Source organism: Danio rerio, chromosome 24, assembly GCF_052040795.2.
Source record: "Danio rerio strain M-AB ecotype USA chromosome 24, GRCz13ab, whole genome shotgun sequence".
Taxonomy (NCBI): domain Eukaryota; kingdom Metazoa; phylum Chordata; class Actinopteri; order Cypriniformes; family Danionidae; genus Danio; species Danio rerio.
In genome coordinates, this window is record NC_141044.1 from 30,005,234 (window position 1) to 30,027,332 (window position 22,099).

A 22,099-nucleotide genomic window follows, 5' to 3' on the forward strand; every position below is an offset into this window, starting at 1 on the left:
AAACTAAAATTATTAAAAAAAACTATTTTAATAGCATATATACATTCAAATATATTAAATTACAATTGTCAGTAATTCAAATTAACACAATTCAAATTCAGATTGTTTGGCATATTATTAGCTCCATAAATATATATATATATATATATATATATATATATATATATATATATATATATATATATATATATATATATATATATATATATATATATATATATATAAATGAAAGTGGAAATGTGTTCACAAAATAAAGACATTAATGAAACACACTAAAACTACTCTGAAATGTACAGCAAATATAAAGAGTATCAAAAATACAAAAACTAATTAAAAAAATTATACATATAACCTAGAAGTAATCCATAAATATATAGAAATTAAAGAAAATGTGTTCAAAAAATAGAGACTAAACTAAAAAAAAACCAAAATCCCTAATGAAACAAACTAAAACTACAGTGAAATGTAAAGCAAATGTAAAAAAAGAATAAAAAACTAATTTAAAAATGCTACATATTTAATGCTACATACATTTAATCGTAAGCAGTGGTTTGAGGTAATTTGAGAAATTCATGTAATAGAAAAACTGACATTTATGTTGAGGATGAAAACGGATATTTTCAGGAAGGATTGGGGAAATGGTTGATAGTGATTATAAAGACATCCTCATTTAAATGAATAGTAATTGGAAGAGATATAGCAATCTTATGCGTTTGGCTTTTTTCTTTTTTTTTTTTACTCTACTTTTTTTTACTAAGTTTATGTGGTGTATATATATAGGTAATTATGTATGTGCATATTGATATGTGTATGTATGTAATAATCAATGTTAGCATGTTTTTCTGTAAAATTATTGTTCTGTGTTGTAAAGAAATGAACTAAATAAAAATAAAAGTAAAAAATGGTAAATAACTAAAACCAATAAATATATAAATGAAAGTGGAAATGTATTCACAACAACAACAAAAAAAAAAACTAAACTAAAACAAACAAAAACATTAATAAAACTAAGTAAATCTACACTGAAATTCATGGCACAATTTAAAATAGTATTAAGTTAAAAACAAATTTAAAAATGCTGTATTTAACCCAAAACTACAGTGGTCAACATTTGAAGTGGATCAAAACCTTTCAACAAAGTTTTCCTAAATCTATTGAACAACATCCATTCTTCTCTTAGGACAATTATGAACTAATGTATAATAACTTTGCCGGTCATCAATTATTCCTTACATATTTTTAATTACACTGCAGATACAAAAACCTCAGTCTCTGTATTTAGTAACCAACACAACAACAGTATGTTAGTCTATTATACTGTATAACAGTCTATTAGATGAAAGCAATATACACAAACATATAAGAGGGAAAATTAGAGACCTCTATGTAGATATAGTGTTGGCTGTGTTCAATTGCATTGACGTAAGCAGTGTGAATCGACTCCTCGTGGTATTTTATACCCGCTGACCAGTCTGAGGCGGATCGCAAAACCTGAGCAAAGAGAGAACTGATATTTTGAAAGCTGAATGTGATATTTGCTTGATCCTATGAGAGTATATTGATGTTTTGATGTGTTTGTACCTGGACATTGGTCTGTGTGCAGCCAGGGACTTGATACTTGATCTCATTCGCTGTAGTGTGAGATTTAGGAAGGAGGTATGGGTACGACAGAGACCTGTATTTAGGCTTCATGATCTGAAACATGACAGAAATGTAAATATGAACATATTGTACATTTAAAGTAAGATTTATGATTTTTGTCAACAGCACAGGGGTTGACATAAAATGTTTTATTGGTTATAATTGATCTGAAACAAATTACAATTTAATTAAGTAAGTGACTCTGATTACATATTAATACTCATAACACATTTGTGATCTGGAAAATACATTAAAATGATGATTAAAAATGCACAGGTTTTAGTAAGGGAATAAAACTTGAAAATGTGTTCAAAATACAACTAGCAAACTACTGGCGGCATCAACAACTGAACTAGTACTATTTACATAGAAAAAAATAGTTTTATAAAGTCATCTCTAATTTTATCTCTTCATAAATGACACTTTCATATAGAATTCTTTCAAAATATTCCCTCAAAAAAATCTCTCAAAATATTCTCTCAAAATATTCTTAAAATATTCTCAAAATATTCTCTCAAAAAATTTTCTAAAAAAAATATTCTCTCTTTTGTGTAATTCATCCAAAATGTTCAAATAATTTCTCAATTATGTAAATACATGAAAAAAACATTATAATATTTAATACTGATGAGATTTTTTATAATAACAATCGACATCACAATAACAAATTAAAGCCAGATCTGAACACTAAAAAAAGAACTAAAGATTTTGAATATATAATGAGGATTAAAAGACTAAGTGCAATATCTGTACTTTTAAAATGGATGTCAGTGTATAAAAGTGTAAAAATAATGCACAATTTTGTTTAACATTCATAGATTAAAAATTTTTGAGAAACAAGATATTGTTCAATATTAAGTGAATACTGACCTTTGTGAAATTCCAGCGCTGAATGAAGTGGCGTGCAACATCTCTGGCTGCTTGCCCATGAACCACAGAAGCAATGTCATGCCAAGGCATTCTGGGAGTAATGTGTCGATCAATAAAATCTACAAAAAAATCATATTATAGAAAACAAAATCACTCATTGAACCAACATAAATGTAAAAATGTATTTAAATGGGCTTTTTTAAATGCTAAAAGTCTGAAATCATATTTTTTGCAAACTGCATTTATACTTTTATTAATTAATGAAAAGTAATAATTTAATAAAATTTATTTCTATCTATTATATTCTATTCATTTGTATTATATGTATATTAATAAAATATAATAAAAACAAAACATTAAATGCTTTAATAATAACAGCAAAAAGGCTTAATTTTACTTTAAATATAATGACTCACCATCAAAAGGTTTATCCAGCTGGATCCAGTCTTTATGCACAAAGTTGCAGTAGTCTTTGCCATGCCAGAACCGCGTGTTTCCCATCAGGCCAATCACATCTGCTTGCAAATCCTGTGTTGCTTCGGACTCTGTAGAGGGGGGAACACAGACAATAATGATAATAATAAAAAAAACAACAAAAGGCACAAAATCAGTACAAAAAAAAAAAAAAAAAAATCACACATCAAACCAACAAAACACAACCAAACCACGTTTCATGGAACATTTCTTTAGCAAAACGTCCATGTTTTCATGCCATTTTGTTACTGCTGAATCATTCTAAACTACAAATCACATGCCTGAGCGCTGAATATTCAATGTCTTACTCATCTTGAGGAGTCTGCAAGAATACAATACGATTGTTGAATCACAGCAAACCACATAGTGTTTTGACAGTTTGAAAGGTTGCCTCTTCAACAGGAATGATAATTGCACTCTCATAAATGTGTTAATCACAACAAAACCGTTCAGAAGCAGAACTAGGGCAACCTCTCAGAGTCCACACCTAAAACTCAGCCAGGCCTGATTTGTACTCACCACTAGGGCACAAGCAGGAGGGCATGGAGACCCTCAGCTCAATCCATTTAAGAGGGATCAAGTTTTGGTGGCTGCAAATACTGTTTGAATAACCTGAAGAAAAGGGTAATTTTTAAAACCTGGGCAACACTCTAAAAAACTTGGCAGGGATAATTATGGATATATAAAAATAATATGGATTCCGGACTAAATTACTAATGAGCAAGACGTCATTGGATAGTTAAGATGTATAGAAACAAAATAAGGACAGGGAGAATAAGAGCAACTGCAACAATTAGGAATTAAAAACATTTTACAACACCAAAATGCTTTGCTGGGATGGTCGAAAGATCAAATTAGGTAGGTTAAATAAGTTTAAAATTAAATATTATTTAATAATAATAATTATATATTTAAAATAATCAATTGATGTGCCGTTTTATTGGTGTTCTCTAAGTGGTCGAAGAAATCATTCTCATGATAATAGGCAAAAGCATACTGAATTTTTTAACAATACAACAGCGTTTTTTAAAAAATATAGCATTTTACTGCATCATTAAAAATGGGCAATAACAAAATAAGCCAACATGGGAAAAATCGGACATCAGTTGACTTTGATGCTTTGAATTCAAAGCCTGGGACACACCAAGCCGACGTCAAAAATCTAGCAGTGACGAGAACTGACTGTGTTGTGGCCTCACATCATCTGTATCGGGACCAAAAAGCTGTGCATGAACACATCAAACAGATAACGGCAGACTGAAACAAGAACATTTGTTTTGCGCCTGTGTGAGGGGATGTGTTTTTCCATACCTGGTCCACAAAAGAAAACCAGACCTAGTGTTGCAAACATATATTTTCATAGTACTTCACTTACTAAAGAGACATTCACTCATGCAAATATGTCTGATAGTCTGATAATACATAATGTTTACAAATATTTAAGAAAGGCAATGACATGACAGCAAGCTTCATTCTGTTTCTTCTTGATTCGCGTTATTTTCTTTGCTTCATCGCTACAGTTTTTGTTCCATTCTGCTTTGTAGCAAAACAGCCAATCAGAGTACGCTCTTTCACGAATGGCCAATATCAGTTCTACAAACTGAATTGGGCAAACCCAATGTGACCAAGAAGAGAGGTGCACCATACAAACTAGTCTGACAGATGCTCACCGATGGCCCAATGTTGCCTGACCAACCACTTAGTGTGTGTGTTTGGCCAATTTGATAAAATCTTGATGCAAACTCGAAAAAAACTCAAAGCAAACTTGATACAAATTCAATACAAGCTCGATACAAACTTGATTCAAACTCGAAGCAAACTCGAAACAAACTCGATGCAAACTCAAAGCAAACTCAATACAAACTCGATGCAAACTCGAAGCAAACTCGAAATAAACTCAATGCAAACTCGATACAAACTTAAAACAAACTCAATACAAGCTTGATACAAACTTGATACAAACTTGAAGGAAACTCGAAACAAACCCGATACAAACTCAAAACAAACTCAATACAAACTCAAAGCAAATTCAATACAAACTCAAAACAAACTGGAAACAAACTCGAAACAAACTCGAAACAAACTCGAAACAAACTCGAAACAAACTCGAAGAAAACCCAATACAAACTCAAAACAAACTCAAAGCAAACTCGATACAAACTCAAAACAAGCTCGAAACATAGTCGAAACAAACTCACAGCAAAGTCGTAGCAAACTCAAAAAAAACTCGAAGCAAACTCAATACAAACTCAATGCAAGCTCGATACCAACTGGATACAAATTTGAAAGAAACTCAATACAAACCTGAAGCAAATTCAATACAAAACTCAAAACAAACTCGATTCAACCTCAAAACAAACTCAATACAAACTCAAAGCAAACTCGATACAAACTCAAAACAAACTCGATACAAACAAAAGTCATTTTGGCGTATTTTGTTCGTTTTTAGTTAGAATTTTAGTTTGTTCTCTGATTCAGTTTGAAGTACACTGCGGCCTTAAGTGTTTTGAAGATAAACCCTTGCTTAGCCATTTTGCTAAAATCCACATAGAATATGTTTTTGAGTAATTCAAAAACATTCGGACTAAAGTTAAATTCCATCTTTTTAGCGGTATTATCCGTCCAAACTGTTTAAAATGTCATTAACATAAACGTAGGTGCAAATTCTGAACACTTGGTGGCGGTAGAGAGGTTAAGTTAGAAACTTAAAAAAAGCTGAGATTGCATTCTATATTTGTAGCAAGAATTTCACAACTTTCTACCATATGGTTCTCTGTAATGCCAAAAACTTGATAGCGGAAGAACAACAACAACAACACTAGCAATTACAATATGTGCCAACACACCTTTGGTATTTGGCAGCTCTCGTTTATAACAACACATCCTAAATGTCACCTCGAATCCAGTCAGAGATAAAATCACAGCCCTTCCCTAAAATCCTAATGATTCATATTTTCCAGCACTGATGTTAAACCGTAAATGATTGCATAAGACGGTCAGTCATGTGAAAGCGCTATCAGTGGGCATTATAAAAGCAGTCGTGTTGTGTGATAACAGCTGAATGTGGGAGTGTGGGTCAGTATTGGGGATGGTTCCAGAGACGGAGGCGTACAGTACTCACTTTCTTCAGAGCTCTCCACGCTGCTCACACTATCTCCAGAAGTCGGCCTGTGTTTCTGCAGGTGCCTGCGGATGCTGAAGCGGGTCTTTTTGGGCTTCCCATGTCCTTTTAATTTTGGCTGGTCTGCAGTGTCTGCCGGCACATTTTTGCCATTAGCCAGTGCCGCGCTGGGCCCATTTGATGGAGCGGCCATAGCAGGAGAGGCTTCAGACGCATTCTGTGACAGAGAAGATTAAAGAGATTACTCTGTTATTGTTTAAAGCCAAACTGTTGAGACATACTGTTTGAACATAAAATATTTTATTATGTAAATTTATATTAATTTAAAGGCTTAGCTAGGGTAATTACTGTAGGTAGAGATACAGTGATTAGGGAATTTAGAGACAACATGGGGTTCGTTTTGTAGACAAAAAATGTTCTTAAAAATGCAAATAATATTGACCCAGGCTGTTTTTACATTTTTTTAAATAACATTTTTTTTACAACCAAAATAAAAGAAATAACATTCTCCGCAGAAGAAACATTTAATAGGACATACAGAGAAAACTTTCCGTGCCCTGTTAAACATCACTTATATTGTTATATATAAAAAAAATATATATATAATATATATAATATTATATAACATATTAGCCCCTAATCAAAAAGTTACAATTTGCCGTGAGATCGCATTGTCCTCAGGCTCCAGCTTCATGTTTTATGTTGACCGTATTGAAACAAAGAAAACAATCTGAAGTTGTTGTTTTTATAAATACCATGATTTTACCAGTCCGGCCCACTTGGGAATAGATTTTCCTCCATGTGGCCCCTGAGCTAAAATGAGTTTGAAACCCCTGCTCTAAAGTGACGTATTCTTAAGCAATGGTTTCTGCTGTTCTGACCGTCAGCAACGAATGTGAATGAATGGCGGAAGTAATTTTTGAGACTCTCCGTGTTACATTTTCTTTTTTATATACATGATTATACCTTCAAACTGTTGTACAAACGCAATATCACACTAGTAATGTCATATGGCTGTATATTGTCACTGGTGGGACACTAAGGCCGTACTCACACTAGGTACAGTTGCCTCGAACCGGGCCAAAGCACATCTCCCCCGACGGCCCGCGCTCACACCACAAAGGGGCCTCGGCACGCTTACGTCATCGCTGCTGCGCTGCTCAGTGAGAAGCGCCCTCTCACTTAGCAGCACAGTGGAGATTTCTCTAGTTATATCGTTTAAGTCGTCTGATATGCAGTAACATGCAGTCAAATATTTTGCCAAGCAGTCCTTAGGGATGCGGTGACATGCAGTCAGATATTTCGCCGAACAGATCCGCCATATTTGGCGCTCATAAACAATCATAATGCTCTCGTGCTGCAGGAATGAGGAAGTCTGCTGAAGGCGCGCAGCTGTCGTGCTGTGAGGAGTTCTCGTCTTTAATAAACTACGGCAGTTTGCGTTCACTGAACAGTAAAAATGATTAATAACTCCATATGAAACAGCCCCTTAAAAGTCACGTCTCGCCTTCAGTTACGGGCTTTGGCGCGTTTTGCACTCACACACAAGCCTACCGCGCCAAAGCCCAAGTGAACTGCGCTCAGGCACACCTCTTCCAAGCGGGCCAGGGCCGGCCAAGTAAACAATGCTTGAGCCTGATTCAGCGCACTCACACTTCTCAAACGATCCGGGAAATGGGCCTGGGCACGGTACGGATGGCATAGTGTGAGTAGGCCCTAACACACGCCTCCCACCAGTGACATTATACAGCCATATTGCACTGCTATGAGTTTGATATGGCTCATATAATACTAATAATACTACATTTATTATATTTTATAAAACCTTCTTTTGTCAAATCTAGTAGCTTAAAGAATAGCAAAGTATGAAGATTTAAAATAAATCTGTAATTAGTATTTTTGTACTGCACTGTGATTTTAATGTCATTAAATTACTGACAAGATATAATCTACTTTTACACTTAGCAACATTTTATTAGGTGTCTTTTGGAAATGATAGTAAAAATGTACAACAGTTTTTATTTTGAGCTCAGAAAAAGCACACTCTTGAAGTATGAAAAACATAAATTTAAAGCTGTATTTTATTTTTCTGATGCTTAAAACCCCATTTGAATTTTTAATTCTTGTGTACAGTTTTGCTGAAAGTACAGCAATATTAATATAATAGTATCAATATGTCACATAAAACAAAGGAATAAAAGCTCTTCCAAACCTCTGCAGACACAGGAAGAGTCCTGGTGACACTTCCTATATCAGTCAACCGATGCTCTCTATCATCCCAGCGCCCGTAGGCCAAATCAATGCCTCCCACAAACGCCACCGACTGATCAATGACCACAATCTTCTCATGGTGAGCCCACAGGTACACAGAAGACGACACGTGATCTGGATGCCTCATTACCTGAGATTAAAAAGTAAAAAAAAAGAGAAAGTGTTCAAGTTTCCTTTTTTAAAGATTTAAAGATCACCAAATCAATTCTTTTGTGACAAAACTCCAATTAAACAACAATGACCGTAAATATTGTTGCCGCTAGTGACAATAACTGTATTGGTAAAGTAATGATGACCACATGATTCATAACAGTGACATTTAGGAAACGATGACTCACTCAGAGCTGAAGGTGAGTAATGTACAGTAAGTCTCACATTATGTTAAATATAATGGGAAATCCCACCATGTTGATCATTTTTGTATGATCATATGAGAATGTGTAATTAAGGACACATTTAGAATAGAGATTTGTTTTCAGAAACTATTAAATGTATTCTAAAAAAAAACACTTTAATATTATATATAAATTGGTTATAAGGGAAACTTTAAGTGAATTTGAAAACATAATCAACATATATACGTTTTACTCTTCTTCTACTCTTCATCAAACAGGTAGAAATATTCTCAAGACATTGTTTTTGTCATGTATGTTAATCATACAGCATCAAACTGGAACCAAATTATATGAAATACAACATTTTGTTTTACATTTTGCTTTGTTTTCTGAAATATGATTAATTTCAATGACTCTTCCATGCTAAGAAATTATGATTTTAAAATACAGTTTTCTTTTTTGTCCCCTTGCTACAGCTTTTCCCCCAATACATAATACATTTTAAAAACTGTGGGGCACAAGTATTTTACCCATCAGATATGCATGGATTATAAGTTATGGTGTTGTTGAGGGTCAACAATTATTTTCTGTTTGGACAAAACAGTAAAAAGTACCTTTACTTTATATTTCAAAGCATAATATTTGACTTTTTAATTCACATTTCATAAAAACATGCAATTTTTCAGTATTCTGAACTGTTCAAATTATATTAAGTGAGAGCCACTATCAAGGTAAGAGTATTAAGGTAAGAGCCAGTCTACGGTTTTCTGAATTCACTGATTCAATTGATGTGGTCAGAGAAAGACTCCAGTCAACAATTTGCTGATTCAAATGATTCAGATGCAGCAAATATTCAGTAAATGATTCATTATGATAAATTTAAGCGTCTGACTCAAACTCAGCAACAAAAGAAAATGCTATTCTTGAGGGCCTGTGGCTGATGGCAAAAAATATAACTCATGAAGGATTTTTGCATTAACTGAGTGGATCGTTTTGAATGATTTATTATATCATAGTTTATTGGGTTTTATTTTTTATGTTTACATATAATGTCTCCCTAACCTTTCTGATTCTGATTGTAATGCAATAATGTGCAAACTTTGAAACAATAAATATTTTGAAAAGCGCTATACAAATAAATATTTGAATTATTTATTGAGTCATATTTTCAGTTCTTCGTTCACCAATGGTATGGGTGTTTCCCAGTACTGGGTTGCAGCTGAAAGGGCATCCACTGCGTTAAACCGGTTGGTGGTTCAATAGTTAGCGGTTCATTCTGCTGTGGCAATCCCTGATAAATAAGGGACTAAGCTGAAGGAAGATGAATAAATGAATGTTCACCAATGTTGTTGGTATGTTCAGCATAGCCTGTTCTTGTTTTCGGTTTTCCAGCATTTATCAATAAGGTACTGATAGAACCATTAATAGCCATGGAATATTTTCATTTTGGCGGCACGGTGGTTTAGTGGTTAGCACTGCCACCTCACAGCAAGAAGGTTGCTGGTTCGAGTCCTGGCTGGGTCAGCTGTGTGGAGTTTGCATATTCTCCCCGTGTTTGCGTGGGTTTCCTCCAGGTTCTCCAGTTTCCCCCACGATCCAAGACATGCACTATAGGTGAAAGATGAATTGGATGAACTAAATTGGCCATAGGGGTGTTTCCCAGCACTGGGTTGTGGCTGTAAGGGCATCCACTGTGTAATACATATGCTGCAATAGTTGGCAGTTCATTCCGCTGTGGTGACCTCTGATAAATAAGGGACTAAGCTGAAGAAAAATGAATGAATATTTTAATTCCAGAAAACATTCTATTTAGAGGGAAAATGTACTAAAGCCTATGCAAAAAAAAAGTTCTCTGAGGAACATTTCAGTAAAAAAGGTACTTGTACTAGGGCATCAATGTGAAAAACCCTTTTTTATCTTGCTTCTTTCTGACATCTGCTTTTTTTAAAGATTTAACATAAGCCATTGGCTCCCAGTTGGCATAAGGGTTAACTGATTAGTTTTATTTCGTCCTCACCTTGATGTTGGGGTGAAGCTGAAGTAGTGTTCGCTTGCTGTATTCGCTGTTTATCCCGAGAGCCAGTTCCACCTCCTTATACAACATCACGAAGATCCGCACCCCTTTTTGCTGCAAGAACAAACAGTTCTTCATAATCCACTAGTCAATATTAATATGTTATCAAGAACACCCTCCCCCTCCGGAGTGTAAATTATCACTGGAGATCAGTGAACAGGACGGTTTTATTGTCAGTGCAGATGGATTGCTGTCTGACCACAGCTCTGGATTACTAGAACTCACCGCTTGGCGTTTGAGGATAGAGTCAAGTCTCCAGCGATTGCCTTCTACAACAGGCCTCTTGAGGAAGATTTCCGGACTCAGCCTGCAATAACACACACACACACACAGAGCGACCTCATCAGCAGGGGAAGCATTTGTAACATCAAATATACATAAACGTCTAGTCTAACATCTCAGCTGTCACCTACTTGAACTCAAAAGCATAGAGCGAAAAAGAAACACACACACACACACACACACACGTTGGTTTTGGTGGTTTATGATGACTCTCCATAGGCGCAATGTATTTTATACTTTAAAAATCTCCTTATTACATTTGGAATCAAAATTATTAGCATTCCTGTAATTTTTTTTTTCTTTTTCAAATATTTCTCAGATGTGTGTAACAGTAATTTTTCACAGTATTTCCCACAATATTTTTTCTTCTGGAGAGAGTTCATTCATTCATTCATTCATTTTCTTGTCGGCTTAGTCCCTTTAATAATCTGTGGTCGCCACAGCAGAATGAACCGCCAACTGATCCAGCACATTTTTACGCAGCGGATGCCCTTCCAGCCGCAATCCATCTCTGGGAAACATCCACACACACACATACACTGCGGACAATTTAGCCAACCCAATTCACCTGTACTGCAAGACTTTGAACTGTGGGGGAAACCGGAACACCCGGAGGAAACCCACGCAAACGCAGGGAGAACAAGCAAACTCCACACAGAAACGCCAACTGAGCCGAGGATTGAACCAGTGACCCAGCGACCTTCTTGCGACCTTACCTACTGCGTCGCCATTGGAAAAAGTATTATTTGTTTTATTTTGGCAAGAATAAAATCAGTTTTAGTTTGTTTAAGACCAATTTAAGGTCAAAATTATTAGCCCCTTTAAGCAATTCTTTTTTTATTGTCTACAGAACAAACCGTTGTTACACAATGACTTGCATAATTACCCTAACTGGCCTAATTTGTCTAGTTAAGTCTTTAAATGTCACTTTAAGCTGAATACTTGAAAAATGTATAGTAAAATATTATGTACAGTCATCATGCCAAGGATAACAGAAAATCAGTTATTGGAAATGAGTTATTAAAACTATTACGTTTAGAAATGTGTTGAAAAAAATATTTTAGTTAAACAGAAAATGGGGAAAATATTATACAGGAGGGCTACAAAATTCTGACTTTAACTGTAAATGGCCTTACTCTAACCCCACCCTTAACCCTAACCCTCACAGGAAACCTGTAGCCAATTTGAACGTATAAACACCATTAATTATGCTTTTTAAGCATTTTGAATAACAAGGACATGCGTAAAGTCCTCATAAACCACCTTCACATTGCAATACCTAGGTCATACCCATGTTATTACACAAATTTGTGCCCACGTAAACCCCCAACACCAGTACACTATATATACACACACACATACACAGAGGAATGTCACAGTCGCAGGATGACTGAGTGATGCTGTAACACTGCACCGGGACTCAGTCTGATGAAGGTAACAGATCCGTTTGGCCATCGCTCCCAGCTGGAGGTGCCCTCTGAGAGGCCGAGTACAAAGTATACAAATGTCTTTCTTTCCCTCTCTTGCTTTCTTCCACTTTCTTTGGGGGTTTCTCTTAGTTCATGGGCTAACGATGACTGAACAAATTACTGCATCTCTTGAGTTGTTGCAAATGTGAAAAGCAACAACACTTTTATAATATATATACATTTTTAAGTTTTGGTGCTGTCATACTAATTTAATTGAGTTAATTGGTATGATGAAGTTATCGCAAAGCACCGCAGATATTTTACCTGCATCGCTGATTTTAAAATCAATCACTTTTATTGGCCCTTGTTTAGTTTCGATTATGAATCTTTCACTTGGGCTAGGTTAGGTTCCAAAGTGTTTTAAATATGATATTATTCAGCCACTCTTGAAAAAAAGAGTCATCTTGATCCAGCTTCACTTAATAACTACAGGCCCATATCTAAAGTGCCTTTTTTTTCAAAGGTTTTAGAAAGGATTGTTACCATGCAGCTGAATTCTGTTTTGGAGACTCATAATATCTTTGACAAGTGAAGTTTACTTATAAACTAATTTAGAGAGGATCACATGCTTATGATTGCTTGCAGTTGGCCGTGCATTATTCAATTCATGATTTACCAATCAGACGATTCCAAAGCCACTATACCCTAAGTTCCATATAACAGCCATCTTCATTTTGAAGAATCCCCCCTTCCACCCTTCTCCTCCTCCTTTCCTAGATGGCCCAGTGGTTAGCACTGTTGCCTCACAGCAAGAACATCACAGGTTCTAGTCCTTACCAAGCCAGCCAACGTTTCTGTGCAGACTTTACACGTTCTCCCTGTGCTCACGTGGGTTTCCCGCGGGTTCTCCGCTTTCTCCCACCGTCCAAAACATGCAACTTAAGTTAATTGACTAATAAAATCGGCATCATAAACATGCTCCTAGTAAGTAGTTATCTCTTAAGACCAGTCACTATCTGTTTATTAGCTACTACAGCAGGGGAGTTCTCGAGATCTACCCGAGCTCAAACTCCCCTCTCGCCTTGCAAACGGGAGGGAGCCTCAGGCTCAAGGAACCGCGACAGCATGCCAAACAAGCTTCATATTCAATCATCAGATAAGTGTGAACTCTAGAAATTTCAGTCTGGTTACCGTAAACATCACTCTACAGAAATTGCCCACCTCAGGGTCTCAAATGACATTTTAATGGCTGCAGGTTAATGTTCTTTGCTGGTTTTGCTGGATCTTAGTGCAGGTTTTGATACTGTCGATCACTGCACTTTAATTAAGAGGCTGCATTCTCTTGTGGGTATTACTGGGTCAGCAGTGAATTGGTTAACCTCCTATCTTGCTGACAGGAGTTTCTCTGTGTCTATAGGTACTCATATATCAGACTCAGTTCCTCTGTCCTGTAGTGTGCCTCAAGGTTCTGTCCTAGGCCCTCTTCTTTTTAATTTATATAAGCTCCCTCTCAGCAAGATTATTAGTAGTTTTAAAGTTATATCTTGTCATTGTTATGTGCAGATGATGAAATGGGTTTTTTTTCTTTTAGCCCCGACAGGCTGGACAAACTGTCCTCTCTTGCAGGTTTGTTTAGTCTCCGTTAACAAATGGATGGCAGACAATTTTCTGCAATTGAACCCTGATAAAACTGAAATGTTGATTTTTGCTGCAGATATCATCACCCCAATGATCAGGCAACATTTTGGCGGTTTGTCATCTTCAAATTTGAGTGACATTAGAAATCTGGGTGTCATTTTTGATCGAGCTCTGTGTTTTAATAATGTTAAGTCTGTTGTTCATACATGCTTTTTACATGTGAGGAACATCGCAACAATCAGAAATATTGTTTTAAATGAAGAGATGGAGATGCTTGTCCATGCCTTTATCTCTTCTTTTTAGCCATCCCCAGAACTCGTCTTAGGACTAATTAGTTTTTTTTTTTTATTGATTCTTTTATTGTTCTTTTACCTGTTTTCTGGTTTTCTCTTATTGTAATGCACTTTGTGACACAATGTCTGTGAAAGGTGCTATATAAATAAGCCTTTACTTCCTTCCTTCCTTCCTTCCTTACTGTATGTGATTAGTGGGAATATAGGATTATAAATATGATAAAAGAATACAATTTTTAAAAAATCACAATAAATTAATTCAGTTCAAGTGAAGTTCTACAATGATTTTTACAAAAATGTTATTAAATAATATTATAATAACAAAAATGATATAATCAATAAATAATAGATATAATATAAAAATTAATAATAATAAATATATTGTATTTTTTAAGTAAAAAGTTCTTGATTTGTAATGTACTCAAGTATTAAATCAAAAAATCAATTAACAAATAAAAACAAATGATCATTTCTCATATTTTATATTTTCATTCAGATTTTTTTGATGTTCTAAAAAAAAACACATATACAAATATATAACAACAACACTAATACTAATGACCGAAACATACACTAAACATAATTCTAAAAATTAAATACAAAGTATAACAATACAAAAATATCATTTATCCTTATTCTTTATATTCACTAACATTTTTAGATTTTTATGGGTGCTGATAATCACCCCATAAACACTGAAATTTCACTGATGTAAAACAATAGATATGCTTGGATAAACTGCAGTTCTTGTAGTGGGATGCCAGGTTGGGACCTGTACAGTATGATCTCTGTGGTTTTTTGTTTCCAAGAAACCCTCCAGAATACAAACACACAGCATTAACCAGAACTGGAAAGTCTATTGATTATTTTAGAATTTAGAAGATGTTTTAAAGTCAAAACATTAACCAATGGAGTCATGTGATCTGTTTAATAATTCTACCCTGAATCAATAGTACCAAAAGAAGGTTTTATCAGAACATACCACCAGTCGGTGATGAAGATCTCCTCCTCTGCCTCCTCCAGCGCATTAGCCACGTCCTCCATGTACTGCTTCCCATTCACATACCTAAAACACACACATGCATTTACACACACAGCCAAACAAGCTTAATACTCAAATCTTGCACTCTAAAAGGGGTCATGACATGGATTTTATTTGTTATTTTAACCTGTTTGATCCCAATTTGTTCCTTGCTATCTGAGCACATGCATTTTATGGCTCAGACCAGTCTAAGACTCCTTTGAAATGATCTTGGTTAAATTAAGCAATATATTTTGGTCACAATAGCGAAAGGTGAGAAACAGCAAGAACTGCACTGCAATTAAAATGTGAAACGGTCAGATTTTAAGCACTGGGTCCTTTAAAGCTTGTCAACAAATGTCCAATGTTTTGATTGGCTGATGTCATTGCAAAAAAAAAACACCATCGATGCCCACTCACAACTGCACAGTGCTGTACTGATGGATTTTCACAGCATTATCTATTTAAAACCTGTCATCTACAGACAAAACATTGTGAAATCATTAACATGCATATTCATATTCAATCTTTAACAAATAAAATAATATTTGTGATCTGTCACTTACAAATACGCTTTGTTTACAAAACACTGTGCAGTCAAACACTTGCATCAAAGGACGTCATCCTTCACTAAATGCCAGTGCGTAGGGTTCAAGCTCTGGAGTTGGCATTTATGCAAATGAATGCCCGACTGTGACATCACACGTCATCTCGTTGTCATTTTTTACATCTTTATAAAATAAAATGCACTCCTTGTTGTAAACAAATCGTTTAAGACTTTAAACTTGCCAGAAGATTTAATAGAAAAAAGACCTCTTATATGTCAGAAGATTAATGCAACTTGGATTTTACATGTCATGACCCCTTTAATTACATGATTTGTATTATTCAAGGAACAACATGCACACTAATAGGGCTTAATGCTGCAACAATGAGCAGCAAATCATCCCTCAGAGCAGTAGTGAAGGCTCTGCTCTTGATTTGATCTCGCTCCTCCAGTGGGTCAAAAGAGGATTGAGTCTATGGTTACACTTTCCCTCTCATTCTCTCAGGTTACTCCTGTGAAACAGGCTTCACCTGAAGACCCGGTGGCGGACAAATTAAGCTCTTGCATGTTCATCAGCTCGGGGAAACTTCAGAGACCTGCTTCTGCTTTGGGCTGTATTGTTGATTTTTAGGGACTGTTTTGAAATCACCTAAACATTGTGTTAATTAAGAAACAAATCACAATATAAATCACTAATACAATATAATAGATAATATCATTTAACATAAGAAAAGCTTACAATTTTCCTATTAAATCTAAAATGTTTTAAAAATCATTACATGTATTATATTACAATAATTGAGTGCGTGCAACGAACAACCGTATAAGTCCACAAATAAATAAGTAAATAAGATAACTATGTGACATTAATTGTTTGTGTGAACTTTGTATACACTTTGGGAATATTTCCAGCGGGCCAGGGGCCTCATGTATCAACGCTGCGTACACACAAAAACTTTGCGTACGCCAGGTTTCACGCTCAGAATTGCTCACGTTTGGATTTACTAACAATGCACTGAACGTGGGAATGTGCGCAGCTTCACGGCAGCTTTCTGGCTGGCGTACGCACATTTTTTGTGCCTGTCTGTTTTATTTTCATTGGCGACCCCTAGAGGCAGTTGTGTTAAATCCCTCTCTACAAAGTGTCTGAGCCTTGCAATGGCAGCTGTATGAGACGGGTTCATCTAGTAGGTATGTAAGGTTTCCATACCATACAGTTGACCAGCTAAACATTAAAGCACAATTTGCAGCGGTCGCCTGTTTTCCCAATGTAATCTGAGCTATCTACAGCACGCACATTGCTATAAAGACACTATCTGAAGATGAATTTGCATGCGTGAATCAGAAACATTTCCATTCAATAAATGTGCAAATAAAATATGATGCACAAACTTATTGATGATTCCTACTTGTCTTTCTCGTGATAAATAGTTGGCAAAATCTGATATGTAGCGGGGAAAAAAAGGAGAAAGAGATCATCAGACGCTGGATTTGAGCCGAGTTTATGCTCGAACGTGTCAATACATGATCACATGCGTATTACAAGGTGCGCCACTGAGACTGCTAAGGGTACTGCAACATTTTACAGATATAAACCACACTATTTCTTTTTTTAATGCACTCAGTGCGATGTTCAGACCCAACTGTGTTAACCGCATCAGCTAAACTCTCCCACTCTATTTTTTTCTTTTGTTGTTAATTCCGGAGAGCAAACTTGCAAATAACACCGCTTTTCTCCGGTCTACCTCTGAAAGCAGCACCTCCAATTCACATTCTGTTCAAAGTTTCTCTTTTTGCTTGATTTTGCCATTGCTTTTTCGTTGGGTTTTGCCATTAGCATAGTCATTAGCATATTCATACGGGGGAGGAGGCAGGAAGGGGTTTTGTGCTCGTGCATGTTGCGCTCAGTTTCACGTTCATTCGGATGTACAAAAGAATATGCATGAGATTCGGCGTACGCAGTGTTTCATACATCTGAAATTTTTTCTGCGTACGCACATTTACAGCTTTGTGCGTACGCAATGTTTTAGTAAGATTTCCACGCAAGTCTTCGTACATGAGGCCCCAGGAGTCTGCATTTTAAACAATAAAATAGCATCACACGGAAAAAATGTTTATGTTCACAAAGAAAAATGAAGAAGGCGCTTGCTGTCATGTCCGCTTTGCACATTAAAAGGCAAATCCTCGGCACAAAAAGGAGAGCCGAGATGAACAAGTGGAAAATCAAAGAAAGGAAGGCTTTAAGGGATGCTGGGAAACCATATTGGAATCAAAGAGGAGAACAAAACCATGGGAAAAATCTACCAAAAGTAGTGAGTGGAAAAATCATATATGTGATGTGATCTCTCTTTCTAAACATGCTGAGGAGCGCTAAACACCACAAAACAGTTAATCAATCAAAATAAACCATATACTATATATAATAAAGCTGTAGCAATGCATATTTCCTGCCAGTCCTGTGTTAATAACAGCAAGCAAAGTTTATGTGTTTACATCTTTATTTATATTGTGAGATGGCAGAGCACAACAACAGTTTGAAGTAGTGTATACACAGATACACCAGCTTTTCTAAATAAACGACAATATTTAGCTGTGATGCATGTCTGCATTGTATTTATTTATTGTTTAATTTACTTATTTATTTATTGTTTATTGTTAATAATTGATTGTTATTGCCTGTACTGTAAGAAGGTCTATGTATTGTTCATACTGTATTTTCTGTTTTCAAATAATAACAATAATAATAATAATACACTTGAAAGAAATGCTTAATATTAACCTGAAGTTTCTGTTACTGTATTAAAACTAAGATAAAGGAATCACAATAACTTTTGATTTTTAATAATGACACTGAAAAATGATATTTTTCTAGAATTGAGAAGCTTTTGTTGTTTATCTTCAAGTAAAATAAAACTATATACTATAATGTTCGCAATTCAAATGAAAAAAATCTTTTTACTCCAAATTTTAGTATATGGACTTATATGGTTCATCATCTTAAGGCCTCAAATAAGCATTGATATTAATATTCTGGGCCAAAAACCTAAAATTCTGGATGCACTTGACCAAAAACAGAAACTGCTTTGTAATAATTATTTAATATTTTATTGAATAATATAACATAATTTTGTAAGACAGTTGGATTTTAACTAGGTAACAAATTTTACTGAATAAAAAAACAAACCAATAAATAAACATATATACATTAATATATGTATATTATAATATATATTTATCCATTTATGTATATGAAACTTAAGATTACAGTTTTTTTTATAATATATTATATAATTCGTTCATTCATTTTCTTTTCGGTTTAGTCCCTTTATGAATCTGGGGTCGCCACAGCGGAATGAACCGACAAACTTTTTCGTTAAGTTTTAAGCAGCGGATGCCCTTCCAGCTGCAGCCCATCACTAGGAAACATCCATACACACATTCACACACATACACTATGGACAATTTAGACTACCCAATTCACTAACACCGCATCTTTGGACTTGTGGGGGAAACCGGAGCACTCAGAGGAAACCTGCGCGAATACAGGGAGAACATGCAAACTCCACACAGAAACACCAACTGACCCAGCCGGGGCTCGAACCAGCGACCTTCTTGCTGTGAGGCGATTGTGCTGCCCATTGCTCCACCGTGCTGCCCATATTATATTATATTATATTATATTATATTATATTATTTTATATTATATTATATTATATCATATTATATTATATTATATTATATTATATTATATTATATTATATTATATTATATTATATTATATTATATTATATTATATTATATACTGTATATTTTATTTATATTATAATTATTGCTATTGTGTTCTGAAATAACAAGTGGCCACCCTTATGGTTTGATCATTTTAGTCTGGGAATGCATGTAAAAAGTGATATTTACCATTTAGACAGGATGTTCTTCTGTTCATTGGCAAAGGACCCGAAACGATGATCTTTAAGGAAGTTGCTGCCGTATTTGCGCACAAAATCATCAACGGCTTGTCCCCACCAGCGGGCATGACGGTAACTCGTAAACTTCAGCACCAGAGTCCTTTAAGAAGCATAAAGCTCTTTCACTTTACCCTACAATGAATGTGCAAGTAAACAGCATATTACATGGTATCTTAAATGACCAATGTCCACACACCTTGATAGACTGTCAATGCGAACGCCATGCTTCGTTTCAGTGTCTTTAGTGTCCATTTTAATGTCAAACTCTTTATCCACCAGCAGGACGAATGAGATGGCACCAGAATCTGGCTTCATGAGGAGCAGGCAAGAGTCCTTCGCCACCATCCACCTATAAAAAGCAACAGTAATATATTAATTAATAGAATAATAATTTCTTACATTTATATAGCGCTTTTCTGGACACTTAAAGTGCTTTACATATTTTTTGGGGGGATCACCTCATCCACCACCAGTGTGCAGCATCCACCTGGATGACACGATGCCAGACCACACACAAGCTGATTGGTCGGGAGGAGACAGAGTGATTAAGCCAATTATCATATGGGGATGGTTAGAAAGCCATGATGGACAGAGGCCAGTGGGCAATTTTGGCCAGGATTTTTAACGACCACAGACAGTTAGGACCTAGGTTTTTTAGCGTCTCATCCGAAAGATGGGCACTCACTAAGAATTACAGATTACCCATTGATATACTGGGGCATTAGGACCCACACAGACCACAGGTTGAACGCCCCTTGCTGGCCTCACTAACATAACCTCCAGCAGCAACCTAGCTTTCTCATGTGGTTTCCCATATAGGTACTGACCGGGCGCAGCCCTGCTTATCTTCAGAGGGCAACCATGTGAGAGTTGCAGAGAGCTAGCTGAATTACAAACACGTTTATTGAAAAATAAGTTGCATATATCTATAAGTCGCACTGTTCTGCTTGCTTTATCCTTCAAAGGAAGTTTGATGAACAGGCATTTTGACAATTACTGCACTGTTATTAGTTATCCACTTATAGGACGCTGTTTTTCTTTTGTTTATTGAACTTCATAACTTTCAATGATAACAAGCTGGATGCACATTATCCTTTGCGTGGACTATTAGTCACAGCAGGTTTCAGATGATAAAAAAATTTCTTCTATTTTGGAAAATATAGTACAAGGTGAGAGGTTTTGTTCATAATCAGCTCTAGTCGTTTTAACCATAGTGAGTCAAACACAATTATTTTTGTTCTTTTAGAAAATAAAACTGACCGTTTGGACCAGCGGTAGCACATTTTGCTGTGGCCACAGCAGTTCAGTCCAGGAATACGGTGACCACCGGACCTTTTGTGGACCATGCCCTCCCTGAAATGGAAACAGGAAAACATTGATTACAAAAGAAATACAAGAATATACCTATAACTACATTCAGGTCATTCTATGTAAAACCCTGATTCAAATTTTTGATTGTAAAACAAAATATTAAATATCATGGATGTATATTAACAAAGTAATCCATTATTTTGTAGAATTTTGTAAAACATAATGATGCAGCCATATTCCACAAGTCATTTTTATCCCGCTTAAATCTGAGTCAAATCTTAGATATTGCCATCTTCAGCAGTTTTTACAAAATAGTGGATTCCTCTTTAAACAGACATGCATGAATAATAATTCATATTTTAACTGAGCACAGATTTTTTTCTTGAGGAAAAAATATAAAAAAAATTGTAGCCAGATGCTTTTATTCAAAAAAAAATAAATAAATAAATTCATTAAATGCAGTCTAGACCAAGGGTGGCAGCTCATTTCACCAGAGAGAAACAGAAATTGTGAAGGTTTTGAAGAGTGATTTATCTCATTGTAAAGTAACTATTATGTCTAATGTAACTGTTTTGACAAAGTAACTGAGGTTTCTACACAGTGTTGAGATCCCGAAAGATAAGTGTTTCAAAACACTTTATCAAAGCATTATCCAAAACACCTAGGTTACGCGACTAAAGCGTTTTAAAACACTCAGGTCATGTGACTAAAGCGATTCAAAACATCAGACATTTCAGAAGCATTTCGAGACCTGTCGAATCCGCATTTGATTGACAGGGTCGGAAAGTAAAGAGTAACTGTGCTGCAAATGTCCAGAGTTCGAAACCCGACTTGTACAAATACTCAG

General features: G+C 35.4%; 1 protein-coding gene across 2 annotated transcripts in view; it reads right to left on the reverse strand.

Moving 5' to 3' along the window:
- The window catches only part of pld1b (phospholipase D1b), a 74,900-nt gene that overhangs the window by 23,402 nt on the left and 29,399 nt on the right, over positions 1–22,099 (reverse strand). For both annotated transcript variants that reach the window (XM_087309650.1, XM_087309651.1), the window contains exons 8-19: positions 21,202–21,294; positions 20,138–20,290; positions 19,892–20,041; positions 15,391–15,474; positions 11,012–11,093; positions 10,730–10,840; positions 8,319–8,507; positions 6,107–6,323; positions 2,928–3,056; positions 2,512–2,630; positions 1,582–1,695; positions 1,381–1,491 (exon numbers count right to left, since the gene is read on the reverse strand). In XM_087309650.1, coding sequence (XP_087165776.1) covers positions 1,381–1,491; positions 1,582–1,695; positions 2,512–2,630; positions 2,928–3,056; positions 6,107–6,323; positions 8,319–8,507; positions 10,730–10,840; positions 11,012–11,093; positions 15,391–15,474; positions 19,892–20,041; positions 20,138–20,290; positions 21,202–21,294 — 1,552 coding nt within the window. The remainder of the gene's footprint in view (positions 1–1,380; positions 1,492–1,581; positions 1,696–2,511; positions 2,631–2,927; positions 3,057–6,106; positions 6,324–8,318; positions 8,508–10,729; positions 10,841–11,011; positions 11,094–15,390; positions 15,475–19,891; positions 20,042–20,137; positions 20,291–21,201; positions 21,295–22,099) is intronic.